At 35.2% G+C, this 19,368-nt stretch overlaps 1 protein-coding gene and 1 long non-coding RNA gene across 7 annotated transcripts; one reads left to right on the forward strand and one right to left on the reverse strand.

The window, feature by feature from the left end:
- Positions 1 to 2,500: 2,500 nt before the first annotated feature.
- LOC110651320 (myosin-12) lies at positions 2,501 to 16,516 on the reverse strand. The gene is made up of 39 exons (XM_021806621.2): positions 16,333 to 16,516; positions 15,398 to 15,541; positions 15,144 to 15,289; positions 14,909 to 15,065; positions 14,771 to 14,829; positions 14,501 to 14,660; positions 14,266 to 14,415; positions 14,028 to 14,164; positions 13,778 to 13,924; positions 13,422 to 13,523; positions 13,292 to 13,349; positions 13,114 to 13,215; positions 12,987 to 13,024; positions 12,574 to 12,700; positions 12,325 to 12,495; positions 12,111 to 12,242; positions 11,883 to 11,989; positions 11,555 to 11,615; positions 11,291 to 11,468; positions 10,429 to 10,634; positions 10,233 to 10,352; positions 10,000 to 10,098; positions 9,242 to 9,457; positions 8,202 to 8,341; positions 8,021 to 8,122; positions 5,785 to 5,893; positions 5,662 to 5,709; positions 5,498 to 5,557; positions 5,206 to 5,376; positions 4,707 to 4,856; positions 4,421 to 4,627; positions 4,186 to 4,335; positions 4,019 to 4,089; positions 3,818 to 3,917; positions 3,685 to 3,741; positions 3,532 to 3,588; positions 3,166 to 3,246; positions 2,908 to 2,993; positions 2,501 to 2,825 (listed from the first exon to the last, which is right to left on the reverse strand). The coding sequence occupies exons 1-39, from the start codon at positions 16,468 to 16,470 to the stop codon at positions 2,696 to 2,698; spliced, it is 4,674 nt and encodes a 1,557-aa protein (XP_021662313.2). The 5' UTR covers positions 16,471 to 16,516; the 3' UTR covers positions 2,501 to 2,695.
- On the forward strand, positions 2,673 to 17,632 carry LOC110651322 (uncharacterized). 6 transcript variants are annotated; one of them, XR_009143765.1, is made up of 7 exons: positions 2,673 to 2,820; positions 4,083 to 4,210; positions 12,306 to 12,486; positions 13,789 to 13,895; positions 14,047 to 14,188; positions 14,423 to 15,552; positions 17,175 to 17,632. It is a non-coding gene; the product is annotated as an uncharacterized LOC110651322 (long non-coding RNA). The 6 variants fall into 6 exon arrangements; XR_009143766.1 differs by lacking the exon at positions 12,306 to 12,486 and adding an exon at positions 16,717 to 17,034; XR_002494159.2 differs by lacking the exon at positions 12,306 to 12,486 and having other exon boundaries at positions 14,423 to 15,283; positions 15,413 to 15,552.
- The last annotated feature ends 1,736 nt before the right edge of the window (positions 17,633 to 19,368 follow it).

The raw sequence follows: 19,368 nt of genomic DNA on the forward strand, positions 1-19,368 counted from the left end.
AGATATTTAAAATGTATTTAAAAATAAAAAATGTTTAAAAGTTTTATCTCCCAAAACAAGTTTTTAAGCATTTATTTTGGGCAGAAGGAACTTCGGTAGCCAAAGTATGGACTTTCAGCAATCGAAGTCTTTTTTATGGTTTAAACACTCATGTGGACAGAACGGACTCTGGCAGCCGAAAACATGGCTTTCGGCAACCGAAAGTTCCCTGACTATCAAGGATATAAAAGAGACTAAAGCTCATTTTTTTGCAAAAAAATACTTGGGGTTTTGTTTTTCTCTCTTTCAACTGTTAGAGCGTATAAGGAGCTCTTCGAAGAGATTTTCTCAAGTTTTTAAAGACATGGAGGTGGGTTCTTCCATTTAAAAGTTTGAGAGAATAGATTCAAGTTTTGAGGTTTTGATTCTCTCACCTCCAAACTCCAAGAAAAAGATGTAACATTTTTTTCTTTTTGATCTAATAGGTAGATTTGAGAATGTTGATGAGGGATTAGGTTTCTATAATTTCAATATCATGAAAAATTGTTTTATGATGAGTTTTGAGAAGTTTATATATGTTAGGTTTAGGGTTTTATGATTTTGTGTTGAAATTGCATGTTTTATGGTTAAAATATTTATGTTTAAGTGTTATGGGCCTTAAATGACTAGTTTCCCTTTATGGATTTGAAGAAAATCTATAAATATGTTATGTTAGGTTTGGGGAAAACTTAGAGTTTGAGTTTTGATCAATATATGTGGGTATTAAGCATGTTTTCAAGTTGTTTTAGGCCCTAGAGATTTGTATATGTGATTAGATTGTGTTTTGAAACTTTGGGATGAGTTTTGAGGTTTTTGAGAGAAGGATTCTACAGGTTTTCGATTTGAAAATTCTAGAAATTCTCAGATTCGGCAGCTGAAGCATGTAATTTCTTGAAAAATCTGTAAAATTTTCAGGTTCAGCAGCCACAGTTAGCACTAGACAAAAAGGGCCACCTGAAGCATGAGACTTCGATAGCCGAAGTAGGTTCTGCCTGACCTTTTCTCTCTTCATTTTTAAGGTTCCGAAATATGATTTCATGATTTCTAAAGATTTAGAATAAGATGTTTATAATATATATAGAGTTTTAGAACCTTTTAACTCTCTAGGGTCCAACTTTACAAGTTCAGGCTTGAGAGACTCAGAAAGTTGAGGATCCGAGGATAACTATCGTTCGAGTTAGGTGATTGATAGACTACAAGAGATGAGTAATTTTAACCTTAATAAATGTAAACTGTTAAATTTAATTTATGGTCATCCTCATGTATCATATCATATATATTTACGATGTATGAATTTAGAATACGATGATGTTGCATAATTGTACAATTATTATTGGTGCGTTGATGAATGATAAATGATCAACTGACTCACTTATGTTTATAACTATATTATGTTATAGATCTATAAGTAAATCTCATAAGAAGATCTTTAAGACGCCCCATCATAAGAGATTTATAAGCTAGTTAACCCCAAACCATAAACTCTAATCTCTAAGTTTGGTTGGATTTTTTCCTGTAAGAAACTCGAAAAAACCGAATCTACTAAACCATTCAACCTTATGTGCTACGACATTTCACTCTTTTATTACATATACTCATTTTTTATGTTTCTCTTGGCTCCTTGTTCTTTGTTGCACCTCACATTACATAGTCCCTTCTCCTTCACTTTCGACCAGGTCTTTGAGACGTCCTCACCTCAAACCTTTGACATGACCACAAATCAATTCCTTCAACCACCAGGCGTGCAATTCCTCCAATCCCGACGTCACCTTCATTCACAAATCTGCCCCTTCTTCGGTTCTTGGTCCTCGCCGCTTCAATCTTCAATTTTCCCCCTTATAACTAATCCTTCTTCTTTCTCTGTTTCTATGAAGTGCCGCAAATTTGCCATAACTCACATGCGGGCCCACAAAATATGCCCTTGTGCCTCTTAAGTCCTTTGATTTTTTGTGCTTCAGCCATGCTATGCCTCGTGTGAGTGGTGTCATCGATTGTCCATTCTATGCTGCAGTGCTGCGTCGTCTCTTGCTTTGTGTATTTGGTGTTGTTGATTATAAATAATTGTGTTTAATTATTAGTTTAACTTAAAAATTAAATGAATTTAGTCTATTTTTAACTTAATTTTTAAATAAAATTAATATTTTAATATAAAACGATCTATAAATTAATATAAATCAGTGATAAAATTTAAAATAAATTAGTAATCAAAATTATAATATATAAATTGATTAAAAAAATTAATAATTAAAATTATATACCATATTAATTCTTTTTAATTTTAATTTTCACTGTAGTTCAGAACAGTTTTTTTGAAATTTACTTTTTACTTTTTTGTTTTATTCCTTCTCTTCAACTTCTCTTAATTATATTTCAATCCCAAACCTTTTTATTTCTTTTCACAAATATCCTTTTTATTTAATTTCTATATTATTTTTACAGTTTATTCTGGTTGGAAATGGAACCAACTGCTTGCACACTGCCATTGAAAACACCATTTGAATTCCGAAATTAGAAAGACATTATATATTGTCATACTATACAAATAAAAATGATAAGATTACAACTTTCAGACACCCAAAAAGAATGAAATTGAAACAAAGAATCACATTTCTGAACACTCGCTCAATCATATTCTCATCTCTGTAGTGAAGAAATCACAACTTGGTTTGCACGACATTTAAAGAGCATCTGTAGTTTGCAATAGAAAAAGGAAGTCAGATCTTTGACGGAGTAGCGGTGGCGGATCCACATCAGTTAGGCTGATTGCAGCAAAGGATCGGAATATCTCTTCCATTGAAAAAGGTATGCTGAAAAATTGAAATGCTTTAACTACAACTTTAACACTTGGAAGAAATTCGTTAATTCAGTTTTGTTGACTGTAATTGTTACCTTGAATCAACATCAAGCAAGAAAGAATAGTTATTGGGCATGTTTATAGAATGTTCTGCCATTAGAGTTCTCATCTTGCCAATCACCTGTTGTTCCAAGTACGATATAAGAAGTTCAAAATTAAAAAACTGATTATTTTTCTATAGAGCTGGCATGTCCCTTTTCTTCACTTTTAACAATTCCTCCAGTTTTAGAGGTTGTGGGACATGGAGGAATATAGAATTATTTAAATAGGGAAAACTGTGCACTATCACTTACATCTGGAGATAATCCCTGCGTTCCGTATTTATCATCCCAGAACATTGTCCCAATGCGATATATTTGTGGAATGTTCAATATCTATGAAACATATAAAACAGAAAATTTAGTCAGTACCAGGAGCGTGTCAACCTTTCCTCTTTTAGATTTTCAGAGATCGGAGAGCTAACTCAACTAAGCTAAGTTCAAGTATTATCTGCATTTGAAGCAAGTTTGTCCTCTTTTCTTGCTCAATGACCAATTGTTTTAATTTTCTTACAGTATGTAATTTTTATTTTTTTATTTTGCATCCTTTCCATACAACAGTAAATTAAGACGCTATCGCATTTTATTTTGCTATTCCAAACCATATACTGGATCATTTACCGGGCATAGTTCGTTTGTGATCTCGTCCACTGATTTTTGAGCTTTTTGATGCAACACCTGTATAGATGAACCATATAATCTGTTACTAACATTGTGAATCCTAAACTTATAACAATCTTATCGGTTTGCTAATCTAGGTTCAAGAAAATATACCAGAAACCCAACAGCTTGCCTTATGTGCTGGAGTTCATCCCATGATGATCCTGCAAACTGTGAAATACTGAACTATAACTTTTTGCTTGCCATTGCTTTGTCCTCTGCATATATATGTTGTGTTTTAGCTTACCTGATTTGATGCTTTTTGGCACCACTGTTCGAATTCTTGCAAACCTGCCTTTACATATTCTCCATTGCTAAATGAACAGCACTCACGACGAAGCAATAAGCTGCTAGGGCAAGAATTTGGATATGGGGACTAATTATGAGAGGGTTGATTCAGTTATACTATATATGCTTAATGATGAATTGGAGTTTATGCTCTTCTTACCTGTTAAAGAGCTGTACATTTATGAATGAGAAAACCTGACTGAAAATTTTCCTTGTGAACACAGGAGAGACCTGAATATTGCCAAAAATTAGTTGAGAAGCATTGGGAAATATCTACTCTGACACATAAAAGCATGGAAAGCTAGCAAAGAGTATATTTATGCTTACATTATTCTCTGACATTATACTCAAGGTATTATCTAGCTTATTAACAATGCTTTGCCAATGTATGTTTGATGCTTGTTGTCTTGCAACAATATTTGAATGAATATTTTTAGATGACCCTCTTACTGATCTAACTCTCGTTGATCTCGGTGCCTGTCATGTGATTAAGAGAAGTAAAGTGAGTGCAAAATCAAATGCTTCATGACATTGTCATCATATGAATTTGTGTTTATTCTACCTGGATGCACAAATTCAAGAATGAACTTATCTCTTTCTTGACACTATCACGGATCAGCCCATATATTTTCTCAACATATGCAGTTAGATGTTGCTTAAATAGTAGTGCTGGATACTTGGCTTCCACTTTTAACTGCTCATTTGGCTTTCCTACCATTCCACTGTACCCACTTGACACTCCTATGCCCATTGAAGGTGTTTGGAATCCCTGATAATGCCAATTTGAGGATTGTAATATTGAACATGGAATTAGATTTAATAACAATTTCAATAGATAGAACATGTACCATTCTACCAAATAAGGTGGCAGGGGAGGTTCGATTTCGCTGTTTAGATGCATTCTGTGTGTTGCTCGCCTTAAGTGTACTTTGGAGAAGATACAAAAGGGTAGAAGTTGTTGAGAGCCAATATGCTAGGTTACAGATATTATCTTGACTCTTCAAAAACATTATTCAGGAGATCAGTGTCACAACATTTTAGTCTATCAAATAACAATTATCAACTGTAATCAACTCTAGTTAGGAGGGTAACAGACCGAGCCAAGCCAAGCCAAGCAAAGTTTTCACATTTTTAGGCTTAGTTCTATAAATCTTTTAATAGGCTCAAGCTCAAACTAAGTCTGAACCTATCTCTTCACGCACAAGTCCATATTATAAAGCCAAGCTTATATTCAACTTGTTTTATTAACTGAGCTTATGGAGCTTGTTCAGGGGCTATTTTATGATTGCACTAGTTGCACTTATAGCCTTAACCAATGGTTAATATTGTTATGTTGAAGGATGGTACCTCTATACACGACTTGATTGTGTGAATAATCCTATCAAATAAATTTGTCTTCTCTGCTTCAAAAGATCTCCATTGAAGAAGCGATTTGTATACAACACAGGCAGCAACAGGTCTGTTCTTATCAAACTGTTTATCTTCCACAAGACATTTGATGAGTGCATCATGGTTTTCCTGTGACAAGGTAGATAATGATAGATTGTACTTTGAGTGACTGCACAAATGAAACAGTAAATACTGTTTTGGATTTATTTGATTGGTACGTGTGAGAGTTCAGCTTTCAGTTGATGATTACCTGTTGCCTATCTGTTAGGGATCTTTGTTTAATTAAGAGGGAGAAAAGAGGTTCTGGCTCCTGGAAACAAAACTCCCATTATTAGATCTTGGAATAATACATGACTAGTTTCTACTTATTGCTGTAAGTTCATGAAAATGTGTACTGAAAGAGGGTGGCTCTACTTTTGTCACTTGAAGCCCTTCCTCTATTTTGTGCCCATTGTCAAAATTCTGCATTGACATGGAGGGTTAATACCAAATTATGACATAACTACTCAAGGAATACAGCTGTGTATAGAAGCATACCTTGACTTGAGACAAAACCCTTTCAGGTGTTGCTTTCTGCTCCAGAACAGCTGGTCGTTTGCGGAGTAATTCATTCTCTGACTCCAGATCTTTTATCTTATGCTTGAGGCTGGACACAAATCAATGACACAAGTGTGTATTATTGCATGTTTCCCAAATATGTGTTATTGCATTTGCATTAGATATGCAAGGTCAGTTGTGTTGGCGTGTGACTGATTCTTTCTTTGTTCTTCGACATGAAAGTGATAGATTTCAAGTCTATCTTATAGAAAGCTTTGAATCTGTGTGTGAATTGGCAGATAAAATGACAGCTAACTTGACATTGATTTATGGTATGAGGATGAATAGTTTTATATTTGAGCCTCTAGCTTTGTTCAAAAATTCATTACACATTCAAATTGTAGTTAACCAGCTCAATAAATTCTTCTGTAACTATAAATGAGGAATTGAAATTGCTTTATTGTGATAACAATGTATATTTTAAGTTTTTAACCAAATAAAACTGAATTCATTGACCAGCCTTGCATATGCAACCAAGGATAGATAAAGAATCTACTTATGTACACGTCTGTGGAGGGTTAGGGTGTGTTTAAAATGCGGTTTTTAGTTTAAGGTTTAATTGAGATTTGATCACAAACAAGGGTGATGATTGAAATAAAGGCTCTGATTGAAAGCTCTGATCACAAGTAGGTTTATCTTAATTCAGATTTGATCATAAAGAAGGGTCCTAACTTAAATCTCTGATCAGCGAGGGACTGAAATTGAAAGAAAAGGCTGCTGTATTTTTGGACAGCAGAGAAACTAGGTTTAATTGATGTTGGTAAATAGTTGTAGCTTAAGGCCCTACACCGACTAATTATGGGGCAGTTTAGGGGTTTGGATGGTGTACTATAGGCAGATTTGTTTGCTGTCCACACTCCACAGTAAGTTTAACAGGATCTAAGTCATTGATGCTCTGTAGCATTAAAAATAGGGAAGAGCAAGAACAAAGGACTTGCCTCCCATGTAGATCTTTCATGAGAAACATAACTCTCAAAATTATCAGAATTCCATTAATTTAGGCCTTATTGATTTCTGCAACTTTACCCTATTTTCTAGCTTACCCATATACTTCAAATCCCAAATCTAACCTCACATTAACCCGTCACAAATACAAAAGTAAAATGATTTCCAAAATTCACTATATAAATTTGATATGAGAGCACAAAACAAACTTTGTAAGTTCTTTGATCATTCTTTCAATGTGTGCCAATGAAGAACTTCTCATAAAAACCTGAAAATTGTCCAAATGAGCTTGAGAAAATTTTTTTAATATTATGAAACTACCAAAATATAGTATCTCAACCTTTATGGAACAAGTGCTAACAATGATTATAACTTTGGAGGAGATTAAGCTAAGGTGTTGTTCAAGGGCTTTTGGATCTTTTGATGAGTGTGTCATGTATCATAAGTGCATTGAGTATCTCTTCACATATCCTTACAATATGCAATGGCTTCGGCAGTTTGGGATGGCCTATTTTTTTGTTTTTTAAGGACAACTGGGCATTGAGAAATATTCTGGAGGCTTTCTTTTATGGTTTAAGATAAAGTGTGGTAGGTGATATAAAGGATGTCAAATTACTTTGAACTTATTGTTGTCATATGAAGTATCTGGATGGAGAGAATTGCCTATAGTTTTAAACACTAGGTTCTTTAATCTATGGTGCAAGATGGCTTTCTCATTGGCTTGCACTCAAAGAAGAGAGGGAAAAAGGGGGGGAAGAGGGAAGGAAAGGAGGGGGGGTGCTTTTTCTAAATAGTGTTTTCTTTGCTGTTTGTATGGAGAGACTTGAATAGCATATTAGCTTAATCTCCTCCAAAGTAATAACCATCGGGGGATGCTATTTCTTAATTGTGAATTACCGTGAGGTGAAAGATTTGGCAAACCATCTTAAATTTTGTATTCCTATTTTTTTACATTGGAGTTTTTATACAATAATCTAGCTTATTAGGTTTCTGACTAATTGTTTCTAGAACCTTTCATGTTTACTTCATGTGTAAGTGTATGAATGTTGAAAGATTTTTCTGGCTCTAGAAGCAGGTAATTATTTGTTGGATTTCGTTATGAACTTTTCCTTGTTCCTCAATTGTTGCACATAAATCTAAAGAGGGATGAATCTTTATTTCCAGATTTCCAGAAGAATGAAAAGTGAATAAAAAATAGGATAAAAAGTTCAATCATGGATCCAATTCTTACATATCTAATTCTTCCGAAAGATCATTATTTGCTGATGCAACCAGAGCCTGCTGCCGTAGTACCTGATTCTCAGATTCTAGGTTGGACAAGTTCAATTCTAATCTGAAAACAATAAAACAGTGTTAGTCGACTATGTTGGATGATCGTCGAAGTGCTTCATGACAATTCTATAAATAACTACCTTTCAATGGTCTCTTGGAGTTGCATTGCTTTAAGCTGTGCTTCTTCTGCCTCTCTTAGTCTTGTGTTGCTCTGGTTTTCTAGTTTACTACACTTGTCTTCAAATTCCTCCATTTTCATCTTCATCTCTCTTAGCTTATCCTAATATTTGCAACACATCAGATCACTTGTCAATAAAACAATTCTTTTGTGAGAGTGTGCCCATGTTTTTATGTGCCTTATTCTGCTTGGGTGCATTAGTTTCAAATGGCTTTCTTTTCTTTAATATTTGAATGCTGTGAATCATTCCACTCTTCAAAATTGCGTTAGCTGATTTTGAGCTAAGTATTGAACCGATTATTCCTGGACTTTGCTATTGTGATACAGCAATACCTTTCAATAAACTGCATTGAGTTTATTTTGATAGCAAAGATGGTTTTGAATAGTTGGCTGGGTTGAAGTAGTGAAGGTTGTGTTGTTGATCTTATGGAAATGTTTATAAATGGTGTTGGTTCTATGTGTGAAGTAATGAGTTCTACTTCTTAGATGGCATGGAAGCCACATCAAACTTGGCATCTATGTTAGCAGATGAGTAAGGCATTTCAGAAAATTTAGCTAGCAGCCATATCATGAAAGTGTACCAAAAACACATATTACAATACTTAAAAACAAATCAGGGATATCTTCAAAAAAAAATCAGGAATCTATTGGGATCCATCAATTATGTCACTGCATAATTTAATTTTGGTAATCATGCATCAAGTATTGTGAATACTTGTGTATCAAAATGCAAGGCAATATGGTTCAGAAAATTTGACTAACAGTCAAATAATGAAACTGTACAAAAAACACATTCCAACAGTTAAAAATGAATAAGAAATTAAATTGCTATAATATAGTGGGATCCACCATCAATTATGTCACTGCATAATTAAATTTTTTGTTATCATGCATATAAGTTTGTGAGTACACGTCTGTCAAAATTCAAGGCAATATGATTCAACACAGTGCATTGACATGAAACAGTATTAATGTTATGATGCTAATTGTGTTAGATTTTACCTCCAGTTCCTCATTTTGATTCCTTAGTAACTCTATTTTGGTGTTGTCCACAATCGGAACCTCTTTGATGACTGATGGGGCTTGTTCTATAGCCAACTTTGCTGCTTCTTTCTCCCGGATAATTGCAGCATAGGCTTCATCCAGCTCTCCTTGCATTTCATGCAGTGCATTTTGTAACTTTGCAATTTCTTGCCCTTTGGCTTCTTCGAGATCAATCTACAACAAAATTTATTCTGATTTGCTTAAGTGGACAATCTTAATTGGGTTTAGGGACTGACATATTCTATCAGTTTCTTGCTGACTTGGATTCTGGGAAGATGGTCATCCAATTAATGTAAACTGAGAAAACTTAATTCAGGGATGATAGAAATAGAATTGGAAGAAGAATTAGAAGAATGGAAGAGTCAAGAAATTATGAGTTGGCAGGAGATTCTTAAAGGTTCTAGAGCAGAAGGTTTCTGAATCTCCTGCCAACTCATAATTTCTTGACTTGTCTATTCTTCTAATTCTTCTCCCAATTCTATTCCTATCAAAAGGACTTCTCTGCAAGCATTGTAGATAACTATATGGAAGCAACACATATAAGGATGTATAAGGATGGGCATTGAACATGTTTAAGTGCCCAGCTGAAATGCTCTGTGCATAACTGATAATTGTTAGTAAGTCCAATTCAAATGACATTCAGATTGACTAAATGATTATCGTGTTTCTGCAAATGTAACTTTTAAATATTTTGAAAGATGCGATTTGCAATATACCCTCAAGTGCTTTTCAAATTCCACTCGCCATGTTAACTCTTCAACGCGCTTCTCTAGTTTGTCCTTAGCTTCTTTAAGTGCCCCTGTTTCTCTTGCAGCCTGCACCATTAAATTTGTGAATTCCAATGTTCATATAGTTAACTGTAATTCTAGTTTAAGAGAATAGTTGAATGATTATAATTTCCAGGGAACCGGAAGTGCAAGAAAATTGCTTATTACGAAGTGATACTCACCATCCTCAGCTTTCTAAGCTCCTTTCTTGCTACCTTTGCTCTCCAGAGACATTGAAGTGTAAGAGTTGCTTTCTTTTGCTGTTTATAAGCAGAAAGAGCTTGGAACCTTCTCCATTGAGTCTGTTATATTCAAGGGATATCAATCAAATTGACAATCTGAATGATTTGGTATAGCCCAGCCAGGGAGTTCTATTACCTGAATAATAGTTGCAGCCTTTGTTCTTCTTCTGTATCTATATTCATTTCGTGCTGCCATTGCACGTAATCCAGTTTGAATGAATATTGCTGATGTCTGTAAATTTGTGTAAAATCTTCTTGCTGTATGAGCACGAACATTTTTTTGTAGACGGATGGAGGCTGCTTCTTCTCTCATCTGTTCATATAGCTTACGTGCAAGTTGTGCTGTTTAAGAGGCAAGGCAAAAGAAATAGTCAGTTCTTTTGTTGCTAGGCAATCACAAAATTATATGTTCAAATATGGCCATGGAAATGGGCTTTTCAGTAGAAGTCAAAATGGTGCAAACCAACTTCATCCCAGCCTAAAAATAATATTAACAATAGTTTGAAATTAATTATTTTGTGCAGAATCCTAAAACAAATGAAAGCATTTGTCAGAATTATGGGTTTCTAGGCATGTGACTTAGAGACAGCCATGCTGAAAAAAATATAGGATTTTGGAGAGGAAAGGAATGCAAGAGCTTATAGGGCAGGATTTATATCTCTCATCCCTAAAAGAGAGGTGATTTGGTGCTTCAAAATTTTATTATGTCTGTGCATAATTTTGTGGATATGCAAGCTATCTTAGAAATCTGGGGTAGGTTTTTGTCACCTGAAAATGACATGCAAAAACTTGGCTGCCTAACCTTCATCTGTTTAATTTGTATGGATTAGATAGTCTCTGTGAATTTTGTAGAGAAAATGGACCAGACTTAACTCCACCCCGAAATTTAGCTCAAGGGGAGGAGGTTTGCCCAAGATAAACACCTTATCCAAACCAATGTGGGACAATAGAATTTGTGTCGTGGTGCAACAGATTTATTTCAGGAAAAGTTGGGTAACCTCTCCAGAGTTTTTGCATATGGACTGAAGCCCTCCGTAGGCCTATGAATTCCTTTCTGGTTAGATGTGTTCGAATTTGTCTTTGGATTCGTCTAGCAGAACTAGCCAAAACCTCAGTTCTTCGTGCATCTAACTCAGCCATCTGCCCAGCTCTAAGGAACACCTTTGTTTTCCCCATCTGAATCAAGCATTTAGGGAGTTACCAAAATATATAATGTAATTTTCTGATTTTATACCTTTTAATTTACCCATGATTAAAAATACCTGGTAACCCCTTAAACCCATCCTCTCCAAGATGGCAATGCATGCTGATTTTTCATCTGACCTGCTCAAAGGATAGTGAATATTATTGTTGTAAAGTATGCTGTAAAAATTGCTTTTGCTATTGGAAAATGGTGTAGGAGCTGTACAATTACATTTATCATAAGTAACATAAAAGACATATTTGTATCAAAATGGTGAATGTAGATAAATAGATAATGCTCTTAGTCCAAGCCTTGACTTTGAGGCATCAATTTCCATGCCATCACATGAAATAATACTATATGATGAAAAGCAAAGGTCAAGAACAATCAGTGTTATTAGAATGTACCCTTCTAGAACATCAGGAGTAAGCATTCCAAAACGATCAAGGAACTCATCAAATGTTCTTTTTGTTGGATACCCAGCACAACTTATCCTAATTGCCTCCAGTACACCCTGTCATATATTCCATTTATATAATCATTGTCAATATTAGCAGTTTGAAAACTTTTATTTCACCTATAACAGAAATTGAAAAGCTATCTGCTCAACAACATACAAGAAAATTTGATCTTACCCCGCATCTTAATTGGTTTAACACGTTGAAGTTCTCAAATATTCCAGGCCTCAAAAGTGTATTTGGCTTTACACATCTGATATAATGTGGCTCTGTTGTGTTCAGTGTCTCCATTAAAGCTTGTAATTGTTGCTAGATATTAAATTTGAGCAAGAAGTGAGCCAATGTATCAGTAATGTATATAGACTGGTGCAGAAGCACGGATAGAGCTTACCTTGAAGCGGATACCAATGGAAGAGAACTTGGATTGCTTGGATGTCTCTTCAGGTAATGGAGGGAAAAGATTAGCAACAAAAGGGCATTTGGATGCATTTAACAAGGCTTGATGCTCTGCTACGACATAATCTTTATTTTTATCAAGAAATTGATCAGCTTGGTACGTAACCTGTTTACAAATGGCTCAACAGACAATTTTAGATTGTCCAGCTGGATGGTCAAGAATAAAATTCAAATTATAGCTTACATCTCCTGCATAGTGATTGATTGTGAAGTCTGTTCGAGCAAGTTTTGGCTTGCTGAAGCGTCTGTGTCCCTTGTATGTCTGGTACATCTTCTGTGCAAATGTCTCATGAGTTGACTTTGGAAACATGCTGCATCAGAAATAATCCTGTGCTTATATCCAAATGATTACAGGAATACTGTTTTTCATGTCTAACTGGAGATGGTGCAAGATTCAGGCCTTTTTTTCCCCCTAAATTTAAGTTTTGGGGACTAGATATTTTATTGCATGAGCTATCATGTAGAACCCTTTTATGCAACGGTTTGATCATTTTTTAGAAGGTTAACCATTTCATTGCTAGATCAGTGTCTCTCTCTCTCTCTCTCTCTCTTTGAAATTATAGGATTTATGATGTTGCAAGTAGGAAAACTACATACCAGGCCTCATCAAGAAGGGCTATTATACCCCCAGGTTTCTGCAGGCAAGGACATAAAATTATTTCTCAAGATGTCATAAACACAATACATTAGTTTGATATTACAATTGTCTTCTAATAACCAGTACCTTCTCAATGAGATCCAAAACATCCTGGTTATCTACAAATTCAACGTAGCTCCAATTTATTTCCTCTCTTGTATACTCTTCTTGCTCCATCTTAAATACGTGCTGTGGGTAAAGATCCATGAGTGCTTAAGAACAAATGTATGCATGGATTGAAATTATTCATAGGAATTCTCTCTACCTGGTTAAAATGTTGTTGCAACTTCTCATTTGTTAGGTTGATGCATAGCTGTTCAAAACTACCAAATACAATAGATTAGATTTTCCTGTTAAAAATGTCTATTTATTAGAAACACAGTTTCCACCAGCACCTGTTAATCTTGAAGCTTTCAAAGCCATAAATATCAAGAACTCCAATTATACTTGTCGCATTGGGATCTTGACCTATTGAATTGTTAATCTTATCCACAATCCTGCAATAGTCAATGACTCCTTGTGTTCACTCCTTGTTTAATGAGATAAAAATTGTTTTCAAAAATATGACTCAAACTGAAGCTTGTGACTGCTGTTTGAGAGAAATCATGTTGCCAACATCTATTCTGCTCAAAAGTAACTGAGCTGTAATGTTATGTTCAGAGACTGTCACATTGCTTTATTTGTGTTACTGGCTTACTCTCTACATATTGTTAGTAATTATAGTCTGGTTGAGTGATATTGATTTTCTTACCAATCAAACAGCCTAGAGTACACAGTCTTAGCTAAGGCATCACGACTCAAGGCAGCTAAGTCTGGGTCCAGAGGTTTTGTAATGTTTCCATCAGGAGTCACTATGACACGCTTGCAAAGTGAGTCTTCCAGTGCATTCTCATCACACCTAAAATGATGTTTTTGAAACAATAAGGAGACATCTGTGGCAATTACTAATTAGTAAAGAATCATTTATTTTGGTCATTTGGTGAAATAGCTCGAGTTCTAACCTTAGTAACTCCGCTGCAGTTAGCAGATGGTAGCGTGCTTTCTCATCTTTGAGTTTGGAAGAATCCGTTTCTTTCCCTTTGATGAAGTCAATATTTCCAAGATGAAGGATTGCAGCAACTACACGGAATATTGCATCCTACCGAAGAGAAATGAACCTCAGGTATGTGGAATGTCTTTATGCCGAAAGGAAATTTCAAATCCATAATTTGTTCCTGTACTAATGTAAAGGATCAACACCTGTTCATCCTGGCTGATCCCTACAATATCCATTGCATTTCTGGTCTCCAGATACTCTCTGGCATCATCTACATTTGCCACTTGATAACAGTTGGATTGGTTTAAATAGTGGAATTCTCTTGGATCCCCTAACTTGAATTTTTTGACATCCTGATAGGAAACATCAGTCAGCTGGCTTTCCCATGACTATTATTTATAACTTGGCTGGAGTTGAAAAAAAAATGTATAAAATTACCTCTGGTGGTGCTGCACAAAGCATGTAAAAACAATGATAGTTTCTCTCAGGGTCAGAAACTTGGCAAACACGTGACCTTTCAAGAAGGTAAGTGCGAACTGCAGCTCCAGAGATTTTTCCTTGCTTATCAAACTGTATCTCAACAAACTTACCAAAACGACTGGTTGAACCACCCAATTTGTAATTGTAAGTTCAACTAATATAGAAACGGAAAATTTTATTTTTGGGGGAAAAAGGATAGTAGAGTTAAATGGAGCATCAAAATTTCACCTGGAATTGTTGTTTTTCACAGTTTTAGCATTCCCAAATGCTTCCAAGACTGGATTTGACTGGACGAGTGGAAATATAACTATGCATTCCATTGGTGGAATCATATAATAGTCAGATAGTGTCACATTTCTAACTTACCTCCAAAACTTGTTGTTCTACAGTTCTTCCTTCTGTGACTGATCTGCCCCCCATGAACGCAAGGTATCTCATAAGCATCTTTGTTGTCTCTGTTTTACCAGCTCCACTCTCCCCACTTACCAAAATGGACTGGCTTTCCTGTTCGTTCATCATTGCTCTGATGCATAAATTTATTATATTAGCTTTATATTATGACATGATTTGATGCAGTTTGTTTTGTGCTTATATACTATACCTGTAACAAGTGTCTGCCACAGCAAAAAGGTGTGGACTCAGCTCCCCAAAAGCTGCTCCTTTGTACTGCTCCATCATGTGAATATTGTACAAATGTGGCAGTCTTTGAAAAGGATTCACAGCAATTAGAATGTTCCCAGTGTAAGTCTGCTTATTTCAGGACTGGTTATCAGTATTGTGGTTTGTTGATAGCATCTTTAGTTTTCAAGGCTAAGCAATTTCACAGAGATGTAAATTAGGTCAATGTTGACTCACATATATCTCATTTAGAGCAAACCGACAAGCAAGGTTATGTAAAACCCCTGGTTCATGGAGGTAAGCCAATTTGGTCATGTCATCAACTCCTGCTGGCGGTGCCTCTGTGTCTTTCGGATATATGCTGGAAATATCTGCAACGAACTGGAGTTGAGGTAAAAAGAGCAACAATTTAGTTTATGATTTGTCATACTACAGTGGCTTTTAGATGCCAGTTCAACACAACTTCCATATCTAAGAATAAAACTTTTTTTAATTTTTTTGAAGCTATCTAAGAATAAAACTTGACCACAAGAAAATATATATATGACCATTTATAAGTTTCGCTTTTCATTGGCATGAAAGCAGGAAAAGAATAAATAACAAAAGTAGCTGAGGTATGATTGACATAACCATTATGATTGATGAAGCTCCTTTGTTGCTTCCAAAGGAAAAATGCAGTTTAAATGCTAGCTTATCACTTGTGTATACATTCTTGAACCATTCCATACAAGTTCAATCTAAACCCTGAAAAATTTTAGTAATACAGAAATGTATCATAAAAAATTCTTAGTCGCAGTTTTATCCTTCTAGTAGTTAATAACCTGTATGGTAAATTCATAATATTGCTTCCTTTTTTCTTATTTTATGTAAGGCACTTCAACTGTAAGATAGTTGGAATGTGTTATTCAGACTTTTGCTAAAAGGTTTGTTATAGTATTGTAATATTCGGGCAGTGTAGCTGATGGATGCCTTAGAGGGTAAAAAAAAATCTTCCTTTAGATCCTGAATAGTAAAGCTTGTTTGGTTCAACAACGCATTAGTAGAAAGAACCAGATGAGAAATTTCATACAGTAGATGGTTTCAAATCAAATATCATATCAACATCTGAAATACAAGTGAACTCAAAGTTCTCGAGGATTGGAACTAATCAATAGCAAGTGAAAGCAGCTTACAGTTTTCCCATTTGTGGCAACTATGGTGGCATCTCTGCCATTGATTTCTTTCACTTCACCATCAATCCATGCATCCTCAAGATCCTCTGCCCAAACATGTGATCCAACTATGATATTGACTGGAGTTCCCTGAATCATCAAATAGAAAGAAGAAAAGCATTTCAATGTTTTGCTAGGAAATATAAGAGTTGAAAGTGAATAAGAAAATGAAAAACAGAAACTGATGATTGAGGAGCTTACCATATTGAAAACCTATATGATCATCAAGATTCAGAATAAGAAAGATAAGAAAAAACGTGAATGTGTTGCTGGAGAGAGAGAGAGAGAGAGAACTCTTAAGGGAATGCTAGCATGTTCTAAGGATTGTATAATGTTGGATTGCAGTATTTGAAAGTAGAAAAGAATGATGAAAAGGAATTCAAAAGAAGAGGAAGGAGTAGGCGGTGGTAACGCGAGAGCAAAAAAGCATCGGCCACCCCTCACCTCCCGCCCCCACTCCATTTCAACTTTTTGCTTGCTCCACCTAGGATGCTGACATGGCTCAATGAGAAGCCCCCAACATAAGAACTATTTTAATCATCATGAGGCCGGTTATGTAGGTCCATTGCTTAAGCCATACGTAGAAACCCCATCCACCACATACATTGTTATGTGGTTATTGCACCCATGTTATTCGTGGACCCAATACATTGCCATGCTCAGGTGAATCAGGTCTTACTATTTCATTTGGTATTGAGTTGTAACAGCTTTATTAGTAGTAGTTTTATTAAAATTCAAAAGCTGATCCATATCTTTTGAATATTCATTGCTCTAACTTCTACTTAAAAATGGCCTTGGAGTAGGGCGGTCAACGTGGTTGCAAGGGATCAATACGCTGAAAGCATGCCTAACTGAAGGACACTGCTGCCCCTTGTTTTGATCAGCCTTGAATTTTGGAGCGTTTCCAGAACATTTTTTTGTTTTTAACAACATCGTGACTGAATTCTGAAGGGAGACTAGTGATGGAATTAGAGCCTACTGGAAACGCATGCCCATTTTCTCACACGCAAACGCAAGAGAAGATGCGTACGGTAGGTTTAGCAGCATTGTTTCGTGGGCAAACTACACGCCAATACGCCATACCCATACATTTTGGAGGTACGATATATTTTTGTTAGTCAATGACATAATGGACAGTTTGGTGATTCTGATTGTGAAGATTAAAAGGGGCAGATGACAACTAGAATGGAAATGATGGATGTGGACCACACATCTTATTTTTAACAAGTCTCACTTGATCTGATTTTATTCATTTTACATATAGATTTTATTATATATATTGCATTAAGATTCAAAAAAAATTGAGTTTAGATAAAAATATTTTTTACATATAAACCGCGTCTTAAATTCATAATAGACCCATCAAACAAGAATTATCGATGTAGGCCGTACATCTTTTCTTTTAATAAGTCCCTTTCTCTTTACTCGCTTTTGATATGAATACTCAGCCTCGCATCCACCCACCAAACTTGAGGTGGCCGTGTGGGCCTTTCTGTGGCTTTTTTAGTCGTTCTCTCTCTCTCTCTCTCTCTCTCTCTCTCTCTAAAAAATCCTCCTTTCTCAGATGCCGGTGCCGGACTTTGGCCATTCTACATATTAAAAAAAAAAGCTCCTTTCTTGTGGGACCCTGAAGACCAGATAAAGTATACTCTGCACAGCTTTCCAGCCGATCTTTCCTTGCACTCCTCTCCCTTTTCTCTTCTTTATTGATGTCTTATATCTCATTACGACTGATTGAATCATTATTCTTGCATGCTAAGGCTGCTTTGTAAGATAGCTCGGGAATAACCTGCTTGTTGCCCTTATAAATAACCCACGCTGCCGCGCTTGCAATGTCAGCTATATTATCATTAGGTGCTTTCTGTTGTCGGAGCTTTTCTCCAAATACAATTGGGCCAAGTAATTGGTCTAGAATTGGCCCAAGAAAAATTAGACTACTCATTGTCATCTTCAGTGAGAATATTAGCTGGGATAGACTTCATTATCTGGAGATCAAACAGACTAATTCTTTGGAGATTCAAGAGACACCTTAGTTTATCCTTAGACAAGTTCTTTAAGTCTCTCTCTCTAGCAAGAGCTATGGTTTTCATTCTTCTCAAACCATTAGCAGCAAGCCGTCTTTTTTAGTGTTTTTTATAATGCTTGTTTTTGCTTGCTTGGTTGTGTTTTTCTTCCTTTCATGAGATTTACTCACACAACAATTTATATCTTTGTCCTTTCTCATTCAATAAAACATAAATAATTTCTGCGTAATATCAATTTTTTTTCATTTTTGTTGTTTAAATTTGAAATGTTATTTTTTAAAAACAAGTAGAAGAAATCAAAAAAATCACTTGCAACCTGTTTTACTATTTTAAAAATTCAAAACATAATATATATATATATATATATATATATAATAAAAAAATAAAAAACAGTGAAATCCGAACAAGCCCTAAAATTATTCAAAATCCTCTTATATATATATATATACCCTAATGGAAGTTTTGCGAGCCACCATGCCTAATGAATAAGTTGGGTGAATGAATAAGTTGGGTGGTGGTAGGGGTGAACTGGTTTCTTTGGGATTGAATAGAAATAGGCCTGGATTTCACCTGTTCAAACCAGTTCCAGTTAGGTCATGGTTCCAATCCGGTTTTGAAGTGATTCTAATTTTTTATGGCTATGATTACGGCTCTAGCTGGCCTTCGATTCAACGTGGTTCAAGCCAGTTCTGATTTTGGTTTTGGTATGAATTTCAAATCAAAATTTTTGAAAAATTTTAACTTTAACAAACTTATAAATAAAAAATCGTCGCTCAATTTTATTGACATATAAATTCGTTAACAAAGTGTAAAAATGAAAATGGAGAAAATTGAAATTATCGGAATATATATAAATCGATAAAAATAATAAATAAGTGTTTTTGTTTACATTTTAAGGGAAAAATAAATGCTATATATTTGTACAAGTTGAAGGAAAAAAAAATAAGGGGCTTGAACTTAATTATTTGATAGC

This window comes from Hevea brasiliensis, chromosome 14, assembly GCF_030052815.1.
Source record: "Hevea brasiliensis isolate MT/VB/25A 57/8 chromosome 14, ASM3005281v1, whole genome shotgun sequence".
NCBI lineage: Eukaryota > Viridiplantae > Streptophyta > Magnoliopsida > Malpighiales > Euphorbiaceae > Hevea > Hevea brasiliensis.

Bases quoted from the DNA above. Each gene is read 5' to 3' on its own strand.
- LOC110651320 (XM_021806621.2), bottom strand. From the start codon at position 16,470: ATGATTCAGGGAACTCCAGTCAATATCATAGTTGGATCACATGTTTGG. The intron at 4,628-4,706 runs GTACATGTTCTA...TGGCATTATCAG, and splicing joins CCACCTTATTTGGTAGAATG to GGATTCCAAACACCTTCAAT. The intron at 3,918-4,018 runs GTAAGAAGAGCA...TTGCCCTAGCAG, and splicing joins AATGTACAGCTCTTTAACAG to CTTATTGCTTCGTCGTGAGT.